Source organism: Dromaius novaehollandiae, unplaced genomic scaffold (genome assembly GCF_036370855.1).
Source record: "Dromaius novaehollandiae isolate bDroNov1 unplaced genomic scaffold, bDroNov1.hap1 HAP1_SCAFFOLD_80, whole genome shotgun sequence".
Lineage (NCBI taxonomy): Eukaryota > Metazoa > Chordata > Aves > Casuariiformes > Dromaiidae > Dromaius > Dromaius novaehollandiae.
In genome coordinates, this window is record NW_026991339.1 from 162,728 (window position 1) to 183,031 (window position 20,304).

A 20,304-nucleotide genomic window follows, 5' to 3' on the forward strand; every position below is an offset into this window, starting at 1 on the left:
ACGAAATGGGCCTCCATAAAAGACTGCCATATTTCAGTTCTTGAAACAGCAATTACCCTGGAAAAAGAAATCTGTATCATCAGCTGGATCTTCCAGACGTATAATTCTCTACTAGTTGCTGACTCAATCATTGCATTTGCAGTAAACCCCGAAAGCAAATCCACACTGAGTCCTCAGGGATCAAACGAAGAGAATAAAATCTCAGGACGAGAAATTCTTGCGCAAAATGTAGTATGGCAGTAGTTCTGTACTAATACATACAGAACTATTATCTCCTGTGCAATTTTTATAGTGTGGGCTCTACAAGTGAAGATAAAAGTGACAAACAAAATACCTATTGTTTCCAATCTAGCTACCACACATGGGACAGAAACAACAGAGTTGCCTGACTTCTTTTTATCAGTTAATTTGGATTACAAATTACAGTATGAATACACTGTATTTAAATGTGAATGGATTTACCCGAGTAGTCAAAAGCTGAGGTAATAGCTTCCGGAATCAGCTAAGATTTTTCAGATTTTAACTGCCGTCTTAATCTCCACCCAAAACCCCAAAGGTAGCACATGGAAGATTTTGCAAAAGCGTTACCACTGTTGTTCTCACAACAGTCTTCAGTCTTTTATACAAGCATTAGAGAGGGAAAGAATCATGTTCTCTGCCTCTAGACAATCCACAAGCCTTCTGTTAGAAATCTGGAATTTGCAGCAGGCATATGTTCTGTGTCAAGGATAACCAATATCTCAATAACGTAAACAAGCAGAACTTCGCTAACATTATTTCAGAACGGCAATTGTGTGCTGCAATACAAAGCACTGTTGTCTAGAAGAAAAAAAAGAAACCCTCATGTACTGTGTACACTGCCTAATGTACTACATACATTAGCCAGTGACATTCTTTTTATCCTCCAGACATATGCAGTTAACCTACCTTAGCTCCGGCAAGTTTTTTTTTCCCATGTCTTTTGATGTGCCGTTTGAAAGTTATCACTACTTTCAAAAGCAAAATGTTCATTTTCACGTGGCAGTATATAAAATTTACATTTCTCTGGATTTACCTGATTTCTTGAGGTTTGACATTTTGCAGAATATAGTGCTTTAAAAATACATGTTTTCAGAACTTGTTGTATACACACCACTGCTTATCAAATGTAGTGAACCATTATGACAGAGAGCTACATAAATAGGCACAAAAAGACAGTCCTATTCCTGCAAACTTTACGGTCACAGAGAAATCATGGTAGCAGAATAAGATGTATGGGTTAAGACATAAGGGCAACATTCAAACAACAGGACAGCTGAACTATGCTGATTCTGAAGGGTTTAAATTTTTTTTTTTTTTAGCTCCAATCTAGTCATCCTTAGCTATCTAATTTGTTCAGACCTCACAGGAAGAACACAGCCCTCCCTATGACATCGATTTCTCCTGGTCCACTGCAGTTACATTCAATACGGAGGGTCACGTTTCTGTTTCAAAATATTTTTCTGACTGGCTTTTCAGACGAAGGGATTGACATCTTTATCCACATTTTGCAGATGAGAAGGTTGACGGTGCCCAAGGTCACAAGACAACAATCGGAAGAGGCAGGCAAATAATCCAGAAGTCCCGATTTCCGCACTGTCTAAATTAGGACATGACGCCAACGAAAAATTAAACTATTACTGCACCGGTGGCAAGGTACCTCATATCGAAAGGCATTTTTTGGTCTGAACTCCAGCCAGGGTGAAACGCGGTCCCAGGAGCAGCCCCCGCCCCAGCCTCAGCGGGGGGCAGGGAGCGGGCGGGAGCTCGAACAGCGCCCGGCCCGGCTCCCGCAGCTCTCCGCAGAGCGACAGACCCGCCAAGCACGTCCCGGGCAAGTCACCCTCCTTACCCAGGTAGATGTCCCCGAAGGAGCCGCTCCCGATCTTCCGGCCCAGCCGGTAACGGTTCCCGACCCTCAGCTCCATAGCGGCAGCTCGCCCTGTCCGAGACCCCGTTCGGTTGCTCTGTCCACCCTGCCGGCTCGCGCTCTGCCGCCTCACAGCCCCACGGCTCCTGATGCCATCGCGGCCTCAGTCCCGCCGCGCGAGAGTGGCGAGGCAGGCGGCACCGGCGCCGCAGCTCCGCAGCAGGATGGACGCGGATTCCCCGCAGCCCCGACGACTCAGCTGCCGCGGCCCCGAGCCGCCATACTGCGTGACCTCACTTCCCTAGCAACGGGGGCGGGGCGGGGGCGCCGCCGCGCGCGGGGCGCCGTAGCGCGCCGGTGCCGGCCCGCGTCGCGCGTCCCCTTGGCTCTTTTCCGCGTTGTTTTCGGCCGCTGCTGCAGGACGTGCGGCCCCTTCGCGGGGAGTCTTTCGCGGCGCCGCTGGCTGCTGCCGCATCGGATCGCATTGCTCCCAGGCCTGGCTGGGCCGGGCCGCCCTAGCGGCCTACACCGGGCCGGGCCGAACGGGAGGAGCTGCCGCGGCCTGCCGCGCCCCCCTTCCATAAGGACGTGTGAGGCACTGCGGTGGGAAGGGCAGTCTGGCTGTGCTGGGTTCCGAGGGGTATTGGCTTGACTGTGGTGGGGGGTCTAGAGCAGAGTCTGAGTCATGTCCATCAGGCCCTGCAAACTCCAGTGGTGAAATGGCAATCGGTGTCATTCCCACTTGTGAGGAGTGTTGGGATCTATTCTGTGGCCTTCTGTGGGGTAGGGGGTGACTCGGGTGAGGAGAACCACCTGTGTCTGTGCTGGTGTGGGAGGGGAGTGGTGGGAAAATGTGTTTCTGTAGTCCTGTTTTATGTTTTTCTTGCAGCAACACTGCTTGAAAGCACCGCTTTTGACTGGCTGGTGGTCCTATTAAATTGGATGAATTGAGGAGTAGCCTTGTCTTATGGCAACTAGGGAGCTGCATTTGAAAGTGAGGAGATAGATTATGAAGCCAGCCCCTGGTATCAGCACAGGGGCTGCTGAATGAGCAGGGTCAGGTGCAGATGGCAGTGGACTGTGATGTAGGAGGGCTGGGAGTACTAAGAATGGTGTGTGTGCTGGAGGTGTTAGGTGGCAGAGGGATGGAAAGTCACATTTAGTAGGTTTTTTGGTAAAGAGTCTCTGACTGCCTCTGACTACCTACTACAGTTGTTTCATGTACTGTCCACATACAATGGCAAGGGGGAATTTTTCCCTATCCTGTAACTGAGCAAACTATAAAGCCTGTGTCTTGGAGACACTTGCTTCCTGTCACTAATATTACTGAAATGCAGGGTTTTCTGGTTCATTCTGCCTGGATAGCGTGGCAGGTCCTGACTGTGCGGGCAGTGATGCCTGAGTTGTGTGCCAGGCCTAAGCTACAGCTGCCTGTCCAGCAAGAGCTGCAGTGTGCTGCTCAGAGATAAGAAGTAGGATCTAAGCAGCAGGACTAGTCTAGATGGGTACCTGTGTTTTGGTTGTTAAGAGCCTGCAGTGTAAGTGCACAGTGAGCAGTAGAGTCAGAGGATGCGTACATTAGGCGACTGTTGGCACCATCTTGCTTCGTCAGTCGGATGGCAGAATATATGGTGCTCTTCTCTGCACCAGCAAAGTCCGAGTCCTGCTTCATAGAGAATGATCAAATACCAGAACAATGGCTTTTTAGTCAGGATGTGGTGTCACAGAGAGTCAACCGGGTGACTTGGGGATTGTCCTGGCACATGCAGTGGAAAGGGAGGATGGCCTCATAGGATGGCTGGTTTGTGAGCAGATGAAGGTTAGGGCTAGGTGAGCGCAGCTGGGATAATGTGCGGTGGCCCAATATGGAGAAAAACTTGAGCACTTTTTCTTTCCTAACAGGAAGAACAAGGTGGTTCTTCACTGGATGGTAATGCCTATGGAAATCATGTGTGAGTACGTGTCAGTTTTGCTCAAGGAGTGCTTGGAGAACACTGCAGACTCAAAACTGGAAGGGATCTTTTTATTGAACGTTGTGTTAAGAAAATTTCCACTATACTCTAGTTTTGCAGAGAATGAACATGCAAGGTCATGATGCCCTGCAAGCAGAACATCTTATCTGACCTTGCCTTAGCCCTGTTTTTCATACAAAGTTGACAATCTGCAAAGAAGCCAGTTTAATCCAGCCAGCAGTACAAAAGTTGTTCAAAGGTAACACCAGAAGAGGTGCAAAATCAGCTAATGAATAATTATAAGATGGACCATATAAGGCTGGCACGGAACTGTCTCGTACTGTAACACGGCAAGGGGATTGGTAGAACTAAGAATCATGGATAGATCTGGTTGGTGATGTTAACTAAAGTATTGAATATATAACAACTTACTATCCTTTAAAAGTTGTAGCAAAAAGCTGCTCAGGGTCCCTTCTTGCGCTCCCAACCAAGAGGCACCTTATTGCTTCTAAAAAAAAAAAAAAAAAAAACCCTAAGAAATCTGACTCCTGCTGCTCATTACCTGTGCCTGTGAACAAACAAAAGAGAACAGATAATTTTAACAGTTTGGCAGCCCAGGTGGGACACAGCAGGCTTCCAATCTGGTGAGCTCTGGAACCGCATTTGATGCAGCCGGCACAGGATGAGTTCACCTGACAGTCGTTGCGGTGGCGACGCTCACCAGGGAGGTACTAAAACCAGGTCAGCACGAGTCCTGGGGGGTTCTGTAGGAAAGGTAAAACAGGTTCATTGCTAGCAGAAATTATGGAAAACTGGAAAAAAAATCAAAGGTACCTCAGGTCTCAGTAAGGGTAGAGCAAGTGGCCACTACGGACGTGAGAAGAGGCTGTCCTCTGAGCTATGGCCTCTGGATGGTCCATTTGGAGGATTGGAAACCTCAGCAAATGAACTACTGGTATATTTGGGATAACTGGGCATTTAAGCAGCTGGGGGATTTGGAGATTCAAGTAAGGTAAGATGTATGCTTGTGCAACAAAGGCTGGAAGGCTCGAGTATTGGCTTCGCTTCTGCTCCCCCTCTCTGCGTCAGTACCTAAATCCACTTCTGCTCAAACTTCTAACCTATACCCATCGCTTCCCTCAGGAAATCAGTCTGTCACTTTGCAAACTCCTATGATTGGAGCTGTGATGCCTAACCTGGCTGCAGGGGCACCAGCAACACTGGGCCAGCAACTCCCCTTCCTTCCCCTCCCCCCCGCCATTGATACTGCATGCCTATGTTTGTCAGCTGTGGGCTCCAGAAGATCTAATTCAATGGTCATAGTAAATGCCCTGTGTGCAGGAAGACCCGGAGAAGGCAGCTAGACTGTTTTCTACAATAGCAGAGGGACATCACCCTTGTTGGGGGGATGTTCAAGTATTGTTACAACAGATATTTCAGTCAGGGAATAGAGAACGGATATCGGCAGACTGAGATGATAACTGACAACCTTGACCATGAGTAGATCCGAATTGGGATTATAATAATACAAATCATCGGGCAGCATGCGAAACAGCATGCCAAAATCTAGTTTTAGCAATAAGAACTGCAGGGCAAATGGGTGTTAACTCAAAAAAGGTACTATCATTAGCAAAAGCCTGAGGAACACCTGAGCAATTTTTGGAATCACTTGTGGCAAACCCTATTAAGTTATGGAGGGATGTCTGTGGGAAATTTTAATGAAAGACTGGCAGTGAGCATATTTGTCCAGCAAGCGGCATCAGATATCCTAGAGTATTTCAGAAAACATGCTCCAGGATGGCAGGGAGAGAATTTACAAAAGATACTATCGTTAGCAACTTATATATACGACGGAAGATCAAGAAAAAGAAAGAAAAGAGAAGGAAAGACAAAAGCGGGAGGAAGTGAGTATGCTGGCAGCAGCGTTGGGAGCAGGGGCTCTGTTGGAAACCCTGGGATGAGTTCAGCAAAGTGTGGGGAGTTGTGTGGGAGGCGTGGCAGGGAATATGGATGGAAAGGAGGTTGTTTTTCAGGAGCGAGGATGTATGTATGGGAGGAATGGGCCAAAGGGTGGAGCTATCAGTAGGAGATGCTAACGCAAGGGCCAGAAAAATCTAGGGGGCAAGAACTGGGAAGAGGGCTTACTGTGCAGAATTAAGTGATCTCTGAGTTTGATTTTTTTCTAGTAGCAGGATCAGCCAGGATCAGCTGGTACCTGTCTGTGTGGCAGAACAAACTGAGTATTCATTAAATTAAGGTGAAACGAGATTGTGATGTAGGCTGTTGGCTATACAGACTGCTGTGTGGGGTCTTGACTGAGTGATGTTCCAGTGATCGGAGCTACAGAAGAAGCATGAGAAAAGTTTTAAAAGTTCAGTTTGAATAAGACACAATTACTGCAACCCCAGGTTAATTATTTGGGAGTTGTAATTGAAAAAACAGGAAGACAGATGCATAGAAGAAATATTAAAGTCTCGTATGTCACTGAGTGACATTTTGTTATGGAAATAACTAGATGGTGATGGGGAAATTCCAAACATACAGTTTTACTGGAGAATACATGTGTGACAGAGCGGGCTGAAGGTCTTAATTCTGTGTCTTGTTCAGTGTTACAGGTGCCAAAGATTGGACGATGCTCGGCAGAGGCGATTGGCAGTGGAGGGAGAGTCTTATTGACTGGCCTGGCTGCAGTTACATCAAACACCTCTGTTCTGACTTGGTGACTCAGGCACAGGGCTCTGGGTGTGTAATCCAGGCCACTCCTGCTGTCTGTTTGTGGTAGTGGGAAGGCATCCTATGTCTCCCACTGTCCTGGCCAGACTCAATCTCCTGTTGGAGTTTTGCAGAGTCACAGCACTCCATGTTCCCATCCCAGTAAGACAAGCACAAGCTAGCCCTTGACTGCAATTTATTCTCAGTTAATGCAGATAATGTTAGATTCCATTATGGGTAACAGCAAGGCCTGGCCAGGCATCGCCAAAACTTGCTCGGATGCACCACTGGCACTACTGGATGCCAATGTAGTGCATGCTGCACTGGGGTCCCCCCTGCTGAGGGCATTTGGGGTTAAGCATCTGAAAGGGGCTATGCAAGAGGAACAGTAAAATGCAGGAGGAATAGTGAAATACCGTGACTGAACACAGGGTTCCTCCCCAGCCTGGGCCTGTGGGTGCATTCTCGCTCTTGCAGATACAGACGCCCTGGAGCTGTAGGGAAACAGGTAAGCAGGCCCACAAGCGGACTTTGGGCACAGCGGCGTGCAGAGAGCTCTGTTCAGCAGGTGAATGGGGTTGGAGCATGGCAAGGGCTGTTCCAGGCTGTCTGGATCCATCCAGTTCCACTCCCTGTCCCTCTGTCCAGTGCTCCATTCTTCTCTTTCTTTCCCCGTGGCTCCATCCGGTGCCCCATCCCTTTGTTTAGCTACTCATTCCTGTGCCCAGCTCGCCATCCCTCTGTACTCTTTCCATCCCTCTGTCAATATCTACATCCCTCTAACTGGCTCCCTGTCGCTCTATCCAGCTCTTCATCGTCCTCTTCCTCTCCCTATCCCACTACCTGCCCGCTCTCCCTCTGTCCAGCTCCCTGTCCCTCTGCTGCTCTCGTCTGCCTCTCTGTACTTCTCTTTGCCTTCCCAGCCCTCTGTCCACCTCTCCGGCCTTCTCTTTCTATTTCCGTCCCTCTGCTCAGCTCCTCATCCATCTATTTGCCTCCCTGTCCCTCCTTTCCCCTGTTTTGTCCCATCTGTCTGACTTCCTCCCTCTTTTTCTCTCCCCACCTTTCTGGCCAGCTTGTCATCCTTCTCATTCTCTTCCCATCGCTCTGACCGGCTCCCTGTCCCTCTCTTCCCGTCCCCGTTCCTCTGTCCAGTTCTCCCCCCTTCTCTTTTGCTCTCTGTCCCTCTCCCCGCCTCCCCTTCCCTCCTTGCCCCTCTCTATTCTTCTGCCCGCCTCCCCTTCCCTCTTTTTCTCTCTTCTGCTCCCTGGTCCTCTGTGCAGCCTCCATCTGTGTGGCCTTCTCTCCCTCTCTTTCTATTCCTTTGTCTAGCACCCTGACCCTGGGGCCAGGTCTCTATCCTCTTTCTTTCTCCATCCCTCTGCCAAGCTCTCTGACCCTCTTTTCTTCTGTTCTGTTCCCTGTCCCCGTGTCCAGTTGGAGGTCTGTCATTGCTGTGTGTTTGGGCTGGTGTGGCGGGTGCCGAGAGGCAGTTGGTGCTCAGCAGAGCTGGTGATCAGCAGCGCCCAGAGGGTGCCATCAGTCGGCCTGGTTTGGGTCACGTCAGACACCTCCGCGGGGACTCTGCCTGCGGAGGCACGGGGCTGTGGGCGTGCAGCGGGGGAGCACTAGTGAGCTAGAGATGGCATGGGGTATGTAGTCGACAGCGAAGAGGCTCCCGGGAAGGGTGTCACGGAGGCAGAGAGCAGCAGAGGCTCCGAGTCCTCGGGCGTTAGGACAGGTGCTTGCGGTAGGGCGGTCTGGAGCTGCTGCTGCTGTCTGTCCTACTCATCAGCACAGTCTGCAGTTACTGCCTCTTGTCTGCCTGCGTGCAGCCAGGGCTGCCGCGTGGTGCAGCTTGACTTGTGATCGTGATGCTGGCATCGAGCCCACTTTTCTGTCAGGTCTGCCTTTATGCAAACTGGTGTCTTCCCTATGTCTACAGCTCAACCCATTTTGTTGATTAGTGCTTCCCGAGGGGCTATGTTGGGCTGTCGACAACCCTGCCCCCCTCCCCGCCGTCATTTCCAGACAAAGGATGCGTTGAGTTTAGGGTTCAGGGCTTATGGCTCACTGAGAAACGAAAAGGGCTAAATCCTTAGATAATAAACTGTAAGCCCTGAAGCCTAAGCAGCAGGCTGCAAACCCTTCTTTGGGCTTTGTAACCTTCCCCTGTATCCAGCGTTCAGCTCTGTGCGCTGACCTGAGCTCTGGATTTGATATGGTGCAGGCCGATCACACTGAGACTGGCAATGTGACAGGTGAGCTGAGAGCTGTGGAGGTGTCTTGCAGGGCTCTAGTCTGGGGTAGGGCAGAAGTGCAGACAGGTGAGATCAGGCATTTTCCTCTCATCTCTGAGATGAATCCTATCCCTGAAGGAAAAAGCAGAGGAGTAGGCTGTTGGCTACTCGGACACCTGCCACATCAAGGGCAGCAGCAGGAGATGACCCTTCCCCGATGGACGGATGGATGGACGCTGGTGCGGTGGTGACTCTTCAGGCATCACAGTTAAGGGGAAGCACGCTGACACTGAGCTCCATGGCAGACTCGCTTCCAGGTGTTTCTGCACAGTAAAACAATAAACAGTTGCTTTATTCTTTGCACTCATGTCTGTGGTTCCTGCTGTTGGTTTGTCTGAAGATGATACCCAGGGGAGGAGGTTACACATTGTGTCTGGGGCTGGGAGCTGGTCCCCGAGTCCCTTGTACTTTGGAGTGCTTGTGCTTCCCAGGAAACCCAGTGCTGTTCACAGAGCTGTGGGGAATTTCCCTTGCGTTGCCTGGACCCTCGGGCTCTTGGTGTTTCCCATCATTGTGGGGGCAGCCAGGGCCCCTGCAGGGCTGTGCGAGGTCCCCAGACTGCTGCTGGATTTGCTTTCAGCACTCCCCAGTGTCCCTTGTGGGTCTGGTGCCAGGGCCTGCGTGCTTGGAGTGGGGAGATAGAGTTTCCATGGCGGCGGGGGGAGCCCGCAGGCACCATCCTGTTAGCAGCACTGAGCCCTGTGACATGCCTTATGACCCCTCTGGGGTGCACCAAGGCCCTTCATTTGTATTTTGGTCTGCCCCAGAGCCCTGCACTTGCCCTCTGATGCCCTCAGGACCCCTCAATTCACATTTTGTGTTGCTCCCAAGCCCTCCGTGTGCCTTTCAGTGTGCCCTGGGGCCCTGTGGTTGTTTTGCAGCACACTGCAAAGTCCTCTGTTTAGCTTTCTCTCCTGTCCCAGAGTTTTCTGGGTGCTTCTTGGTGTGCCCCAGGGCCCTCCTTTTGGTGCCCCCAGAGTCACTCTGTTTGCTCTATCATTGCCTTTTTCTACTTTTGTTGCACACAGAACTCTCGATTTGTTCTCTTGTGCTCCGCATACTCGCCTTTCCACACACTGCACTCCAGGGCTCTCCCTTCAGCTCTCAGCAAGCTGCTGTCAGGAGAGTGGGGGTGCCTCTGCTGCCCTGGCAGCCCCAGCTGTCCCTGAAGGGGCTGATGGCCAGGCCCCCTGCCCAGTTCCTGCAGGCCCACAGCTGCGGGCCCTGGGGCTGGGATGAGTGCCAGGGGGAGCTGGGTGGCAGGACAGGCCCCAGGTGGGGCCCCGTGGGTGGGGCTGATGGCAAGGGCGGGCACGTGCCGGGGCTGGGGTTGCATTTGGGGGAAGTTGGCGCTGGGGCAAGACCTGGGCAGTGGAGCTGCCGCAGAGCACAGCCCGCTAGGACCGGCCCGGCGGCCACCCCGCGGAGGAGGTAAGCGGGGCCGGGGGAGGCGGGCTGCGGTGCTGCGTGCGCCGGGGGTCCCGGCGTCTGGGCGTGTCCCGGGCAACGCAGCACAACCGGGGCCGGGGGAAACTGCACCGGGGCCAAGGATGGCGGTGCACCGGGGCGGTGGGGGCCGAGGACGTGGTGGGGAAGAGCGGTGCACCGGGGCCATGGAGGCAGAGGGAAGAAGGGGGTGTACCTGGGCTGGGGGGGGGAGGAAGGGGCTGCGTCGCAGATGTGTGTGTGGGGGGGGAAAGGGGTGCGCTGGGGCTGTGGTGGTGCTGGGGGAGGGGAGGAAAGGGGTGCGCCGGGGCTGGGGAGGGGGGGAGGAAGGGGGTGCGCCGGGGCTGTGGTGCGGTTTATGGCGCGGTCGGAGGAGCGCAGGAGGCAGTGTCCTGTATCAGCTCGGGACCAGGTCGGGGAGAGGAAGAAGGAATCGCACGGGAAGCCCCAGGGAGGGTCGTGGCGGGGGGCAGTGTCGAAGCTGACCTGGGGCCGGTCGCGGCGGTGTCGGGGAGCCCCGGGCCTCTGCCGGGGATGACGGGGTCGCGCTCGGGGCTCTGCGGTACAGGGGGGAAGGGGAACGGGGGCGGGACGGAACGGAATATTGACAGGGTCAAACCTCACTGAGAATTGCGGGTGGGAGGGGAGGGCGCTAGCATGCCGGGAGCGGTAGTCTTGCGGCACTGGGCTTCCGGGAGGCCATGTTGGTTTGCGCGGCATGCCGGGAGTGGTAGTCTTGCGGCACTGGGCTTCCGGGAGGCCATGTTGGTTTGCGCGGCATGCCGGGAGGGGTAGTGTTCCGGCACTGGGCTTCCGGGAGGCCATGTTGGTTTGCGCGGAATGCCGGGAGGGGTAGTCTTCCGGCACTGGGCTTCCGGGAGGCCATGTTGGTTTGCGCGGCATGCCGGGAGGGGTAGTCTTCCGGCACTGGGCTTCCGGGTGGCCATGTTTGTTCTGTGCGCGGCATACTGGGAGCGGTAGTCTTCCGGCACTGGGCTTCCGGGTGGCCATGTTGCCTGGCATGGCATGCCGGGAACGGTAGTCTTCCGGCACTGGGCTTCCGGGACGCCATTTTCGCGTGCACGGTATGCTGGGAGGTGTAGTCTTCTCACTACAGTGGGGGCTACTGGGTGACCATGCTGCGCCTCTCGAGGCGGCCCCGCGGGGGGCGGCAGGTCCCTGCCAGCGGGGTTCCCAGCAGCCGGCCACGTGGCAGGCCAGGAGCTGTAGTGCCAGGGGCCGGTGCCTTCTCAGCCCTGCAGCAGTGGCCCGCTGGGTCTGTTCCTTACTGGACGTGTGTCACTCATGCCTGAGTCCCCACAGGTCACGGGGGACAGTGGAATGTCCCTGTCTTTCCCCGGTACAGGGCAGGAAGCGTTTTCCAACTCCGATGGTGTTGCCAGACAACCTTGGAAGCTCAGAAGGAGTGTTCCTGCTGTTTCAACTAGGCAGATGAGGAGAATCTCTCTCTGTCTCTCTGTCCTGGGAGGAAATAATTCTTTAATCAAGGCCATGCTAGAAGTGCTAAAGCCTTAAAGAAACAGTAAATCAAAATGCTTTGTTTTCTGTGTAGATGTTGCCAATTTAGCAAAGGAATTCCAGGTATCCCCTAACTGAACTGTCCTCATTATAATACAAGAAAATCACGCCCATAGGTCAGAAAGACCCGCGCCTGGGTGAAGACCCCTCCCCTGAGCATGCGTAGTTTTAAAATGGTGTGTAAGCAATATTAGAATTGTATGTAAATCACTAACCAACCGGTGTAAGAGGGAAAGTTGCAAACCTTGCAAGTTGTGTAAATGCTACTTGGAAAGCCCGGGGGGGTGGGGAAGTTGCGCTTGATTTGTGGGGAAAACACCGAGCAGCCAGGCTTGCACAACTCTGAAATAAATAAGCAAATGTCTCTCCTGAGTGTGTCATTATTGGCTTAGTGCACAGCGGGCAACGAATCCGCTTTTCGGACAGCAGCGTGACCAGGCAGGGTTGTCCCCGGGGGCTGGGGCTGTCCCTCTTGGAAATGGGGAGGGCGGGGAGAGTAGGAGGGGTGCTGCAGGCTCCTGGGGCTCATAGCTTTGCTCAGGATTGGGGCCGGTTAGGCAGCCGCTGGGAGGAGCGGCGGTGCTAGGAGGGCACGGTGCAGAGCTGTCCTGCTGTGCAGCGCAAGGGAAAGTCGACCAGCACCGTTGCTGTCCGAGGACCCTGGAACAGCCCGAGAGACCCTGGAACAGCCACCCCACGGACACCGTGTCACTGCCTTGCAAGGCCACTGCGTTCAGGTACGTTTGACTACATCCGGCAGAAGAAATGTAAGCCGAAGGATCAGGGCAAATAGCTGCTTGTCTAGGTTTGTTACCTAGCGATGCACTGGCAAAGCTTTTCATGAACACCTGTACTCGATCGAGTGCGTATTCATTCTGTGAATATTACTGCCAGACCGCGTACGTCACTGAAGCTTTAAAGCAAGTCCGTGGCACTGGGGTAGCACGTGTAGTGGAGGCTAAATGCAATACTACCTCGTTTTGATGTTGTTCTCTTATACGAAAGCACTTGGAGCGGATTAAAACATTTCTCGTCCTATTTTGTTTATTGAGTGGACCCTGATATGGGGGAGAAGCTGCCGTGAAGCAGACCTAGTAGTCAGCTTCCTTACAGAAGGCGTCTTGTCCTGTATTTGAGGGCTTCCGGTACGTTTTGACAGACAGTAGCGAATGATGGGTTTCCTTTGGACCCCCCCCCCGGGGAGCAGAAAGTTCTGCCGGGAAGGCAAAATGTTTCTTGCGGCTGGGTTGGAAGAAGCTGGCTGCTGATGCAAAGCAGTGACAATTCTGGGGAGTCGCGGGAAGTTTTGAAAAGACGGTCGTTCCCTTTGCTAGAAGGCTATGCACTTCGGTTCCTAATAGCTGTAGTAATCAAGCCAGGTAAGCGTTCGGGAGGAGCCCAAGCCACTTTTGTCTAGCGAGTATTTTGCAAGGGGGGCAGGAAAGCGCTGCGCCCTGCTCCTTGCTGCCCTCGCGTGTCTGAAAGGAGGCACTGCACGCGGGAGGGGGGGCGCGCTCACGGCTGCCCTCGCGTGTCGACAAGGCAGCACTGCAGCCGCCGGCGGCCACCGCTGCGTACGAAGACCGTTGCGGGCAGCCGGCGCACACGTGCGCGCTGCCGGTCGCCGCGTTGGCCGCTACTCTGCGCTCTCTCGGGGACGGGTAAGCGCAGGGGCCGCGCTCGTGCCCCTTGCCCGGTGCTCACGGACCGGGAGCGCTTTTCCCGAGAGGGCTTTTCCTTCTCGGTGCTTCCTGGGGGCGCGGGGACGGGCAGTGCCGTCTCGGAGCTGCTCCGCGGCGCTCTCTCCCCGGGGCAGCCCCAGCGCCTGCTCGCTGATGCCCGCCGCTCTCTCGGGCGCGGGCAGAGCAGCCTCGGGGCGCTCGCTGCTCGGCCTGAGCGCCGGGGTGGCGCGGCGGGCTGCGGTTGGCGCGCGGGAGCCGGCCGGCTGCAGCGCGGCGCTGCGACCACGCGAGGGTGGGGCCATTGCGGGTCTGGGCTGCCTCGCGCTGCGCTCCCCCCGCCCCTCGCGCTGCGCTCCCCCCGCCCCTCGCGCTGCGCTCCCCCCGCCCCTCGCGCTGCGCTCCCCCCGCCCCTCGCGCTGCGCTCCCCCCGCCCCTCGCGCTGCGCTCCCCCCGCCCCTCGCGCTGCGCTCCCCCCGCCCCTCGCGCTGCGCTCCCCCCGCCCCTCGCGCTGCGCTCCCCCCGCCCCTCGCGCTGCGCTCCCCCCGCCCCTCGCGCTGCGCTCCCCCCGCCCCTCGCGCTGCGCTCCCCCCGCCCCTCGCGCTGCGCTCCCCCCGCCCCTCGCGCTGCGCTCCCCCCGCCCCTCGCGCTGCGCTCCCCCCGCCCCTCGCGCTGCGCTCCCCCCGCCCCTCGCGCTGCGCTCCCCCCGCCCCTCGCGCTGCGCTCCCCCCGCCCCTCGCGCTGCGCTCCCCCCGCCCCTCGCGCTGCGCTCCCCCCGCCCCTCGCGCTGCGCTCCCCCCGCCCCTCGCGCTGCGCTCCCCCCGCCCCTCGCGCTGCGCTCCCCCCGCCCCTCGCGCTGCGCTCCCCCCGCCCCTCGCGCTGCGCTCCCCCCGCCCCTCGCGCTGCGCTCCCCCCGCCCCTCGCGCTGCGCTCCCCCCGCCCCTCGCGCTGCGCTCCCCCCGCCCCTCGCGCTGCGCTCCCCCCGCCCCTCGCGCTGCGCTCCCCCCGCCCCTCGCGCTGCGCTCCCCCCGCCCCTCGCGCTGCGCTCCCCCCGCCCCTCGCGCTGCGCTCCCCCCGCCCCTCGCGCTGCGCTCCCCCCGCCCCTCGCGCTCCGCTCCCCCCGCCCCTCGCGCTCCGCTCCCCCCGCCCCTCGCGCTCCGCTCCCCCCGCCCCTCGCGCTCCGCTCCCCCCGCCCCTCGCGCTCCGCTCCCCCCGCCCCTCGCGCTCCGCTCCCCCCGCCCCTCGCGCTCCGCTCCCCCCGCCCCTCGCGCTCCGCTCCCCCCGCCCCTCGCGCTCCGCTCCCCCCGCCCCTCGCGCTCCGCTCCCCCCGCCCCTCGCGCTCCGCTCCCCCCGCCCCTCTCGCGCGGTCCTGGGCCGCGCACGCGCGGTGCGGCGGCGCGAGCCCTGGGCGGCCGGCGCAGGCGCGGTGCGGCGGCGGGCAAGATGGCGGCGAGGAGGGCGGGTGTTTTGGCTGGACGGCGGCGGGCGAGGGCAGAGGCGGGCTGGAGTCGAGCATGTGGGGGCCGCGGTGAGGCGAGGTGAGGCGAGCGTGCGCCTTCGGGTGGCCGCGGGTGTCGGGCTGTGTCCTGCCAGCCGGGGCCGTCGCTGCGTGGAGGTGGCGGGGCGGGGGGGGGGGGAGTCGGGCCGGGGGCCGCGCCGCGCCGGGTCTGCCGGAGCGCGGCTCTGACTCTCCCTTTTGCGTGTGTCGCCTGTAGGGCCCCGGTTCCTCCCCAGCGCGGGCCGGGGCGTGCGCTCGCCCCTGCGGACGCAGCCTGGAGGAGTGTGTGGGGGGTGTCTGCGCGGGGGTCTGGATGTCTCTAGCAGCGGCACGGCAGCCTGATGCCTCCTCTCGTCTGGGACGCGGGGTCCTTGGGGAGTTCCCTGCTGCCTCCTCTGGCGTTCTCTGCGAGCTCATAGATCCCTCCGCCTCCTCTCCTCCCCCCCCCCCCCGCCCCGCTCTCCTGTCTGGTGGGGTGGGAGACCGGTGGCTGCTCCTGCCGAGCTGAGAGCCACGTAGGGCATCCCTGTGTGCTCACTACGCATCTGGGATGGCACCCCTGCCCTGAGGGCCCCGCAGAGTCCCACCCTTCCTGCAACCAGCCCCCCCAGAGCCATTAAACCACCCACTCAACCACCCACAAATCCTGCCCCAACACCCCCACAGGCCCCAAAACGCCTCCGAGCCCTGCCGCAATGTTGTCACTGACTCCAGACCTTCCCCTGCACTCTGTGCAAGGCCCCAAACATTCCTCAAACTGCTGCCAGACCCAGTGCCCGCAGCAGTGAGGCGTTCTAACAAAGATGGGGTGCGATCTGCGTCTCCGCCTCGACTCAGTCCCGCTTTAGAGAAACAGGAACTTAGAGCACTTCCTGGTGAAGAGTGTTGACGGGTGAATGTGCGGATGACAAAGAGACTTTTCTCTCTTTTCTTCTGAGCCGCCTCTCAGAAGCCTCTGTGTGTGCACGATGTGGCTGATCTGGGATAATCGTGCTGTGCGCAGTGCTTAAGGAGAACATTGCCCTAAAATGGAGGGCTAAGGAATAGCCTAAAAAACCTAAAAGGCTCGGGAAGAGCCAAAGAGAACACCGATGGGCTCTGGGAAGCCCCAGTGATGCTAGCGAAAACAGCGTGGCTTTTAGGCACCTCCTCAGAGCAGCAGCAATGTCTTGCTCCAGCCTATGGGACAATGGGGACTCTTAATTACCGCCTTGAATTACCACAAGTGTTGCAAAAGCAGAAGGGACTAGGGAGCATGCAGAGCAGGTTATGGACTATATGTCAAGTTTAAAGAAGCAACAAGCCCCTCTGCAAACAGAAACAGGTTTAGCCCTAAGTAATAGACGAAGGTAGCTGTGAGTAACGTGAAGCGAAGCGGTGACGTCAGTCACCCCGAAAGCCTCGGAGAAGCGGTCTGAAAATCTGGTACCCTCGCGGCCTCGGCAGTCTTTTTGGTTTGTTTGGCAGGGTAGCCCACCGAAGGGGGACATCTCGAAGAGAAGCAGCAAGACCTGGGGATCCGGTGGTTCATTTTGGTCGTCGCCTGTGAGGCCAGCATGCAAGAGTAAGAGGAAGCTAGGAGCAGTCTCAAAAAGGTAATAGGTTTGAAAGGGAGACAGGCAAATCGAGGGCTGTCGTTCCTCCACGTAGTTAAAGACCGAGAGAGTTGTCGGTTAAGCGCATGCATACGAGGGTTTGCGAACAGTAACAATAACACTGAAGCGGAATAAAAATAAGGTTTCGTGGAAGATGGTGTTAGGAAGGTATTAGGCGACGTGCCCGCCTGCCTAATAACCTAGCCCTAATTGCTGTGTGTAACGTTTCCAGACCGTTTACCCTGCAACGTATGGTGCAAAGTGCCGTATTAAGACCTTTCCCTTAAGGAAAAGAAGAAGAAAAAAAGAAAAAAAAGGGGGGAAAAGAAAACAGGGTAAAGAGAAAAAGATCATGCATAAACCTAAGCGTTTCACTGGAAGTAAAACGCGAGTTTATCGCTTCCTTACAGAGATGGAACCAAGGACAGCAAATGCTGACGAGGAGAAGAGACGGACGAGCGTTTGCTTGCGGTTAATACCGAAGGGACGGGATGAAACAAGGAAGCCAGAATGCAGCGGCCCCTCGATATCACCAGGAACTGCTACAGGAGGAGGCGTTCTGGCACGGGTAACTAGGGTAAGTATGGCTAATGACCGTTAGCAGTTATTTCGGCCTCCCCGAGGCAGCGCTGAGGACTGAGTAACCCCTTCCTGCCCTGTGGCTGCTGTTGCCTGTATCTGCCTTAGCTTTGCTTTGGCTGTTTCTCTTTTGTTTTGTTATCGTACACGCAGCTACGGAAAGGAATAGATGTCATACTTACTTTTTTAGATTAATTGCCACGGCTGAAGTTGAAGAGACCAAGAAACGTAAGCCGCGAAGGGGCACATCTTGAAGAGAGGGGGCTAGACCTAGCGATCCAGTTGTTCGTTTTGGTCGTCGCCTGTGAGGCCAGCATGCAAGAGTAAGAGGAAGCTAGGAGCAGTCTCAAAAAGGTAATAGGTCTGAAAGGGAGACAGGCAAATCGAGGGCTGTCGTTCCTCCACGTAGTTAAAGACCGAGAGAGTTGTCGGTTAAGCGCATGCATACGAGGGTTTGCGAACAGTAACAATAACACTGAAGCGGAATAAAAATAAGGTTTCGTGGAAGATGGCGTTAGGAAGGTATTAGGCGACGTGCCCGCCTGCCTAATAACCTAGCCCTAATTGCTGTGTGTAACGTTTCCAGACCGTTTACCCTGCAACGTATGGTGCAAAGTGCCGTATTAAGACCTTTCCCTTAAGGAAAAGAAGAAGAAAAAAAGAAAAAAAGGGGGAAAAAGAAAACAGGGTAAAGAGAAAAAGATCATGCATAAACCTAAGCGTTTCACTGGAAGTAAAACGCGAGTTTATTGCTTCCTTACAGAGATGGAACCAAGGACAGCAAATGCTGACGAGGAGAAGAGACGGACGAGCGTTTGCTTGCGGTTAATACCGAAGGGACGGGATGAAACAAGGAAGCCAGAATGCAGCGGCCCCTCGATATCACCAGGAACTGCTACAGGAGGAGGCGTTCTGGCACGGGTAACTAGGGTAAGTATGGCTAATGACCGTTAGCAGTTATTTCGGCCTCCCCGAGGCAGCGCTGAGGACTAAGTAACCTGAGGGGCTCTGGCCTGGGTTGGGGCAGAAGTGCAGGCAGGCGGGATCAGGCATTTTCCTCTCAGCTCTCCGAGCTGAATCCTAGCCCTGAAGGAAAAAGCACTGGGGGGAGGCTACTCGGACACCTGCCATGTCGAGGGCAGGGGCAGGAGCTGACCCTTCCCCGACGGACGGATGGACGGACAGACGCTGGTGCGGCGGTGACTCTTTGGATATCGTAGGTAAGGGGAGGCACGCTGGTGCCGAGCTCCAGGGCGGTTTGCCTGAACACGATGCCTGAGGCAGGAGGTTATGCATTGTGTCCGGGGCTGGGAGCTGGTCCCCGAGTCCCATGTACTTGGGAGTGCCTGCGCTTGCCAGGGAGCCCGGTGCTGTTCCCAGAGCTGCGGGGAATTTCCCTTGCGTTGCCTGGACCCTCGGGGCTCTTGGGGGTGTTTCCCCTCATCGCGAGGGCTGCCAGAGCCCCTCCAGGGCTGCGTGAGGTCCCCGAACCGCTCCCGGATTTGCTTTTGGCACTCCGCAGTGTCGCTCGTGTGCCTGGGGCAGCCTGCAGGCGCCATCCTGTCAGCCGCGTTGAGCCCTGCGGCGTGCCTGGTGATCCCTCTGGTGTGTGCCAAGGCCCTTCCTCTGTATTTTGGTCTGCCCCAGAGCCCTGCACTTGCCCTCTGATGCCCTCAGGACCCCTCAGTTCACATTCTGGGTTGCCCCCGAGCCCTCTGCGTGCCTTTCGGTGCGCCCCGTGGCCCTGTGTGTGTTTTGCGGCACGCCGCAGAGGTCTCTGTTTAGCTTTTTCTCCTGTCCTGGAGTTTTCTGGGTGCTTCTGGGTGTGCCCCAGGGCCCTCCTTTTGGTGCCCCCAGAGTCACTCTGTTTGCTCTATCGTTGTTCTTTTTTTTTTTTTTTTTTTTTTCTTGACTTGTGTTGCACCCAGAGCTCTCGATTTGTTCTCTTGTGCTCCGCATACTCCCCTTTCCGCACTCTACACCCCAGGCAGGGCTCTCCCTTCAGCTCTCAGCAAGCTGCTGTCAGGAGAGTGGGGGTGCCTCTGCTGCCCTGGCAGCCCCAGCTGTCCCTGAAGGGGCTGATGGCCAGGCCCCCTGCCCAGTTCCTGCAGGCCCACAGCTGCGGGCCCTGGGGCTGGGATGAGTGCCAGGGGGAGCTGGGTGGCAGGACAGGCCCCAGGTGGGGCTGATGGCAAGGGCAGGCCCACATTTGGGGGCTGGGGCCGCAGTTGGGGGGAGCTGGCGCTGGGGCAGGAGCTGGGCAGCGGAGCTGCCACGGAGCACGGCCCTTCGGGACCAGCCCGGCGGCCGCCCCGCGGAGGAGGTGAGCGGGGCCGGGGGAGGCGCGCTGCAGGCTGCGGGTCCCGCATGTGCCGGGGGTCCCGGCGGCTGGGAGCGTCCCGGGGCCACGGAGGCGGGGGGAGGAAGGGGGTGCGCCGGGGCTGTGGTGCGGTTGACTGCGCGGTCGGAGGAGCGCGGGGGGGGGGTCTCCTGTGTCAGCTCGGGAGCGTGTCGGGGAGCGGAGGGAGGAGGGTCGTGGAGGGGCGGGGGCAGTGTCGGAGCTGAGGCGGGGCCGGTCGCGGGGGTGTTGGGGGAGCCCCGGGCCGGTGGTGGGGCCGCGCTCGGGGCTCTGCGGCCGTTTCCGGGGGGACAGGGGGGAAGGGGAAGGGGGGCGGGACGGAAAGGAACGGAATGTGCCGAGGGTCAAAGGTGCCCCAGCGCTGCGGGTGGGGGGCGGGCGTTGGGGTGCGGGACTGCGGGGAGCCGTAGCTTTCGGCGCGGCATGCCGGGAGCAGTAGTCTTCCGGCACTGGGCTTCCGGTGGGGCATGTTTGTTCTGAGCGCGGCATGCTGGGAGCGGTAGTCTTCCGGCACTGGGCTTCCGGGCGGCCATGTTGCTTGGCATGGCATGCCGGGAGCAGTAGTCTTCCGGCACTGGGCTTCCGGGCCGCCCTTCTCGCGTGCACGGTATGCTGGGAGGTGTAGTCTTCTCAGGCGGGGCTACTGGGTGACCATGCTGCGCCTCTCGAGGTGGCCCCGCGGGGGGGGCGGCGGCGGCAGGTCCCTGCCAGCGGGGTTCCCAGCAGGCGGCCGCGTGGCAGGCCAGGAGCTGTAGTG

At 57.3% G+C, this 20,304-nt stretch overlaps 1 protein-coding gene and 3 long non-coding RNA genes across 10 annotated transcripts in view; 2 read left to right on the plus strand and 2 right to left on the minus strand.

The window, feature by feature from the left end:
- CSNK1D (casein kinase 1 delta) overlaps positions 1–2,212 on the minus strand; it is a 34,513-nt gene extending 32,301 nt beyond the window's left edge. For all 7 annotated transcript variants that reach the window (XM_026113139.2, XM_064503881.1, XM_064503883.1 and 4 more), the window contains exon 1: positions 1,871–2,212. In XM_026113139.2, the coding sequence (XP_025968924.1) occupies positions 1,871–1,946 (76 nt within the window). In that variant the 5' untranslated portion in view covers positions 1,947–2,212. The remainder of the gene's footprint in view (positions 1–1,870) is intronic.
- LOC135325928 (uncharacterized) lies at positions 2,195–9,155 on the plus strand. The gene is made up of 2 exons (XR_010386640.1): positions 2,195–3,840; positions 6,448–9,155. It is a non-coding gene; the product is annotated as an uncharacterized LOC135325928 (long non-coding RNA).
- LOC135325927 (uncharacterized) lies at positions 6,732–10,940 on the minus strand. Its single transcript, XR_010386639.1, has 2 exons — positions 10,785–10,940; positions 6,732–9,115 (listed from the first exon to the last, which is right to left on the minus strand). It is a non-coding gene; the product is annotated as an uncharacterized LOC135325927 (long non-coding RNA).
- A 5,706-nt stretch (positions 10,941–16,646) lies between these two features.
- LOC135325925 (uncharacterized) lies at positions 16,647–19,586 on the plus strand. The gene is made up of 3 exons (XR_010386638.1): positions 16,647–17,542; positions 17,952–18,118; positions 18,253–19,586. It is a non-coding gene; the product is annotated as an uncharacterized LOC135325925 (long non-coding RNA).
- Positions 19,587–20,304: the final 718 nt, after the last annotated feature.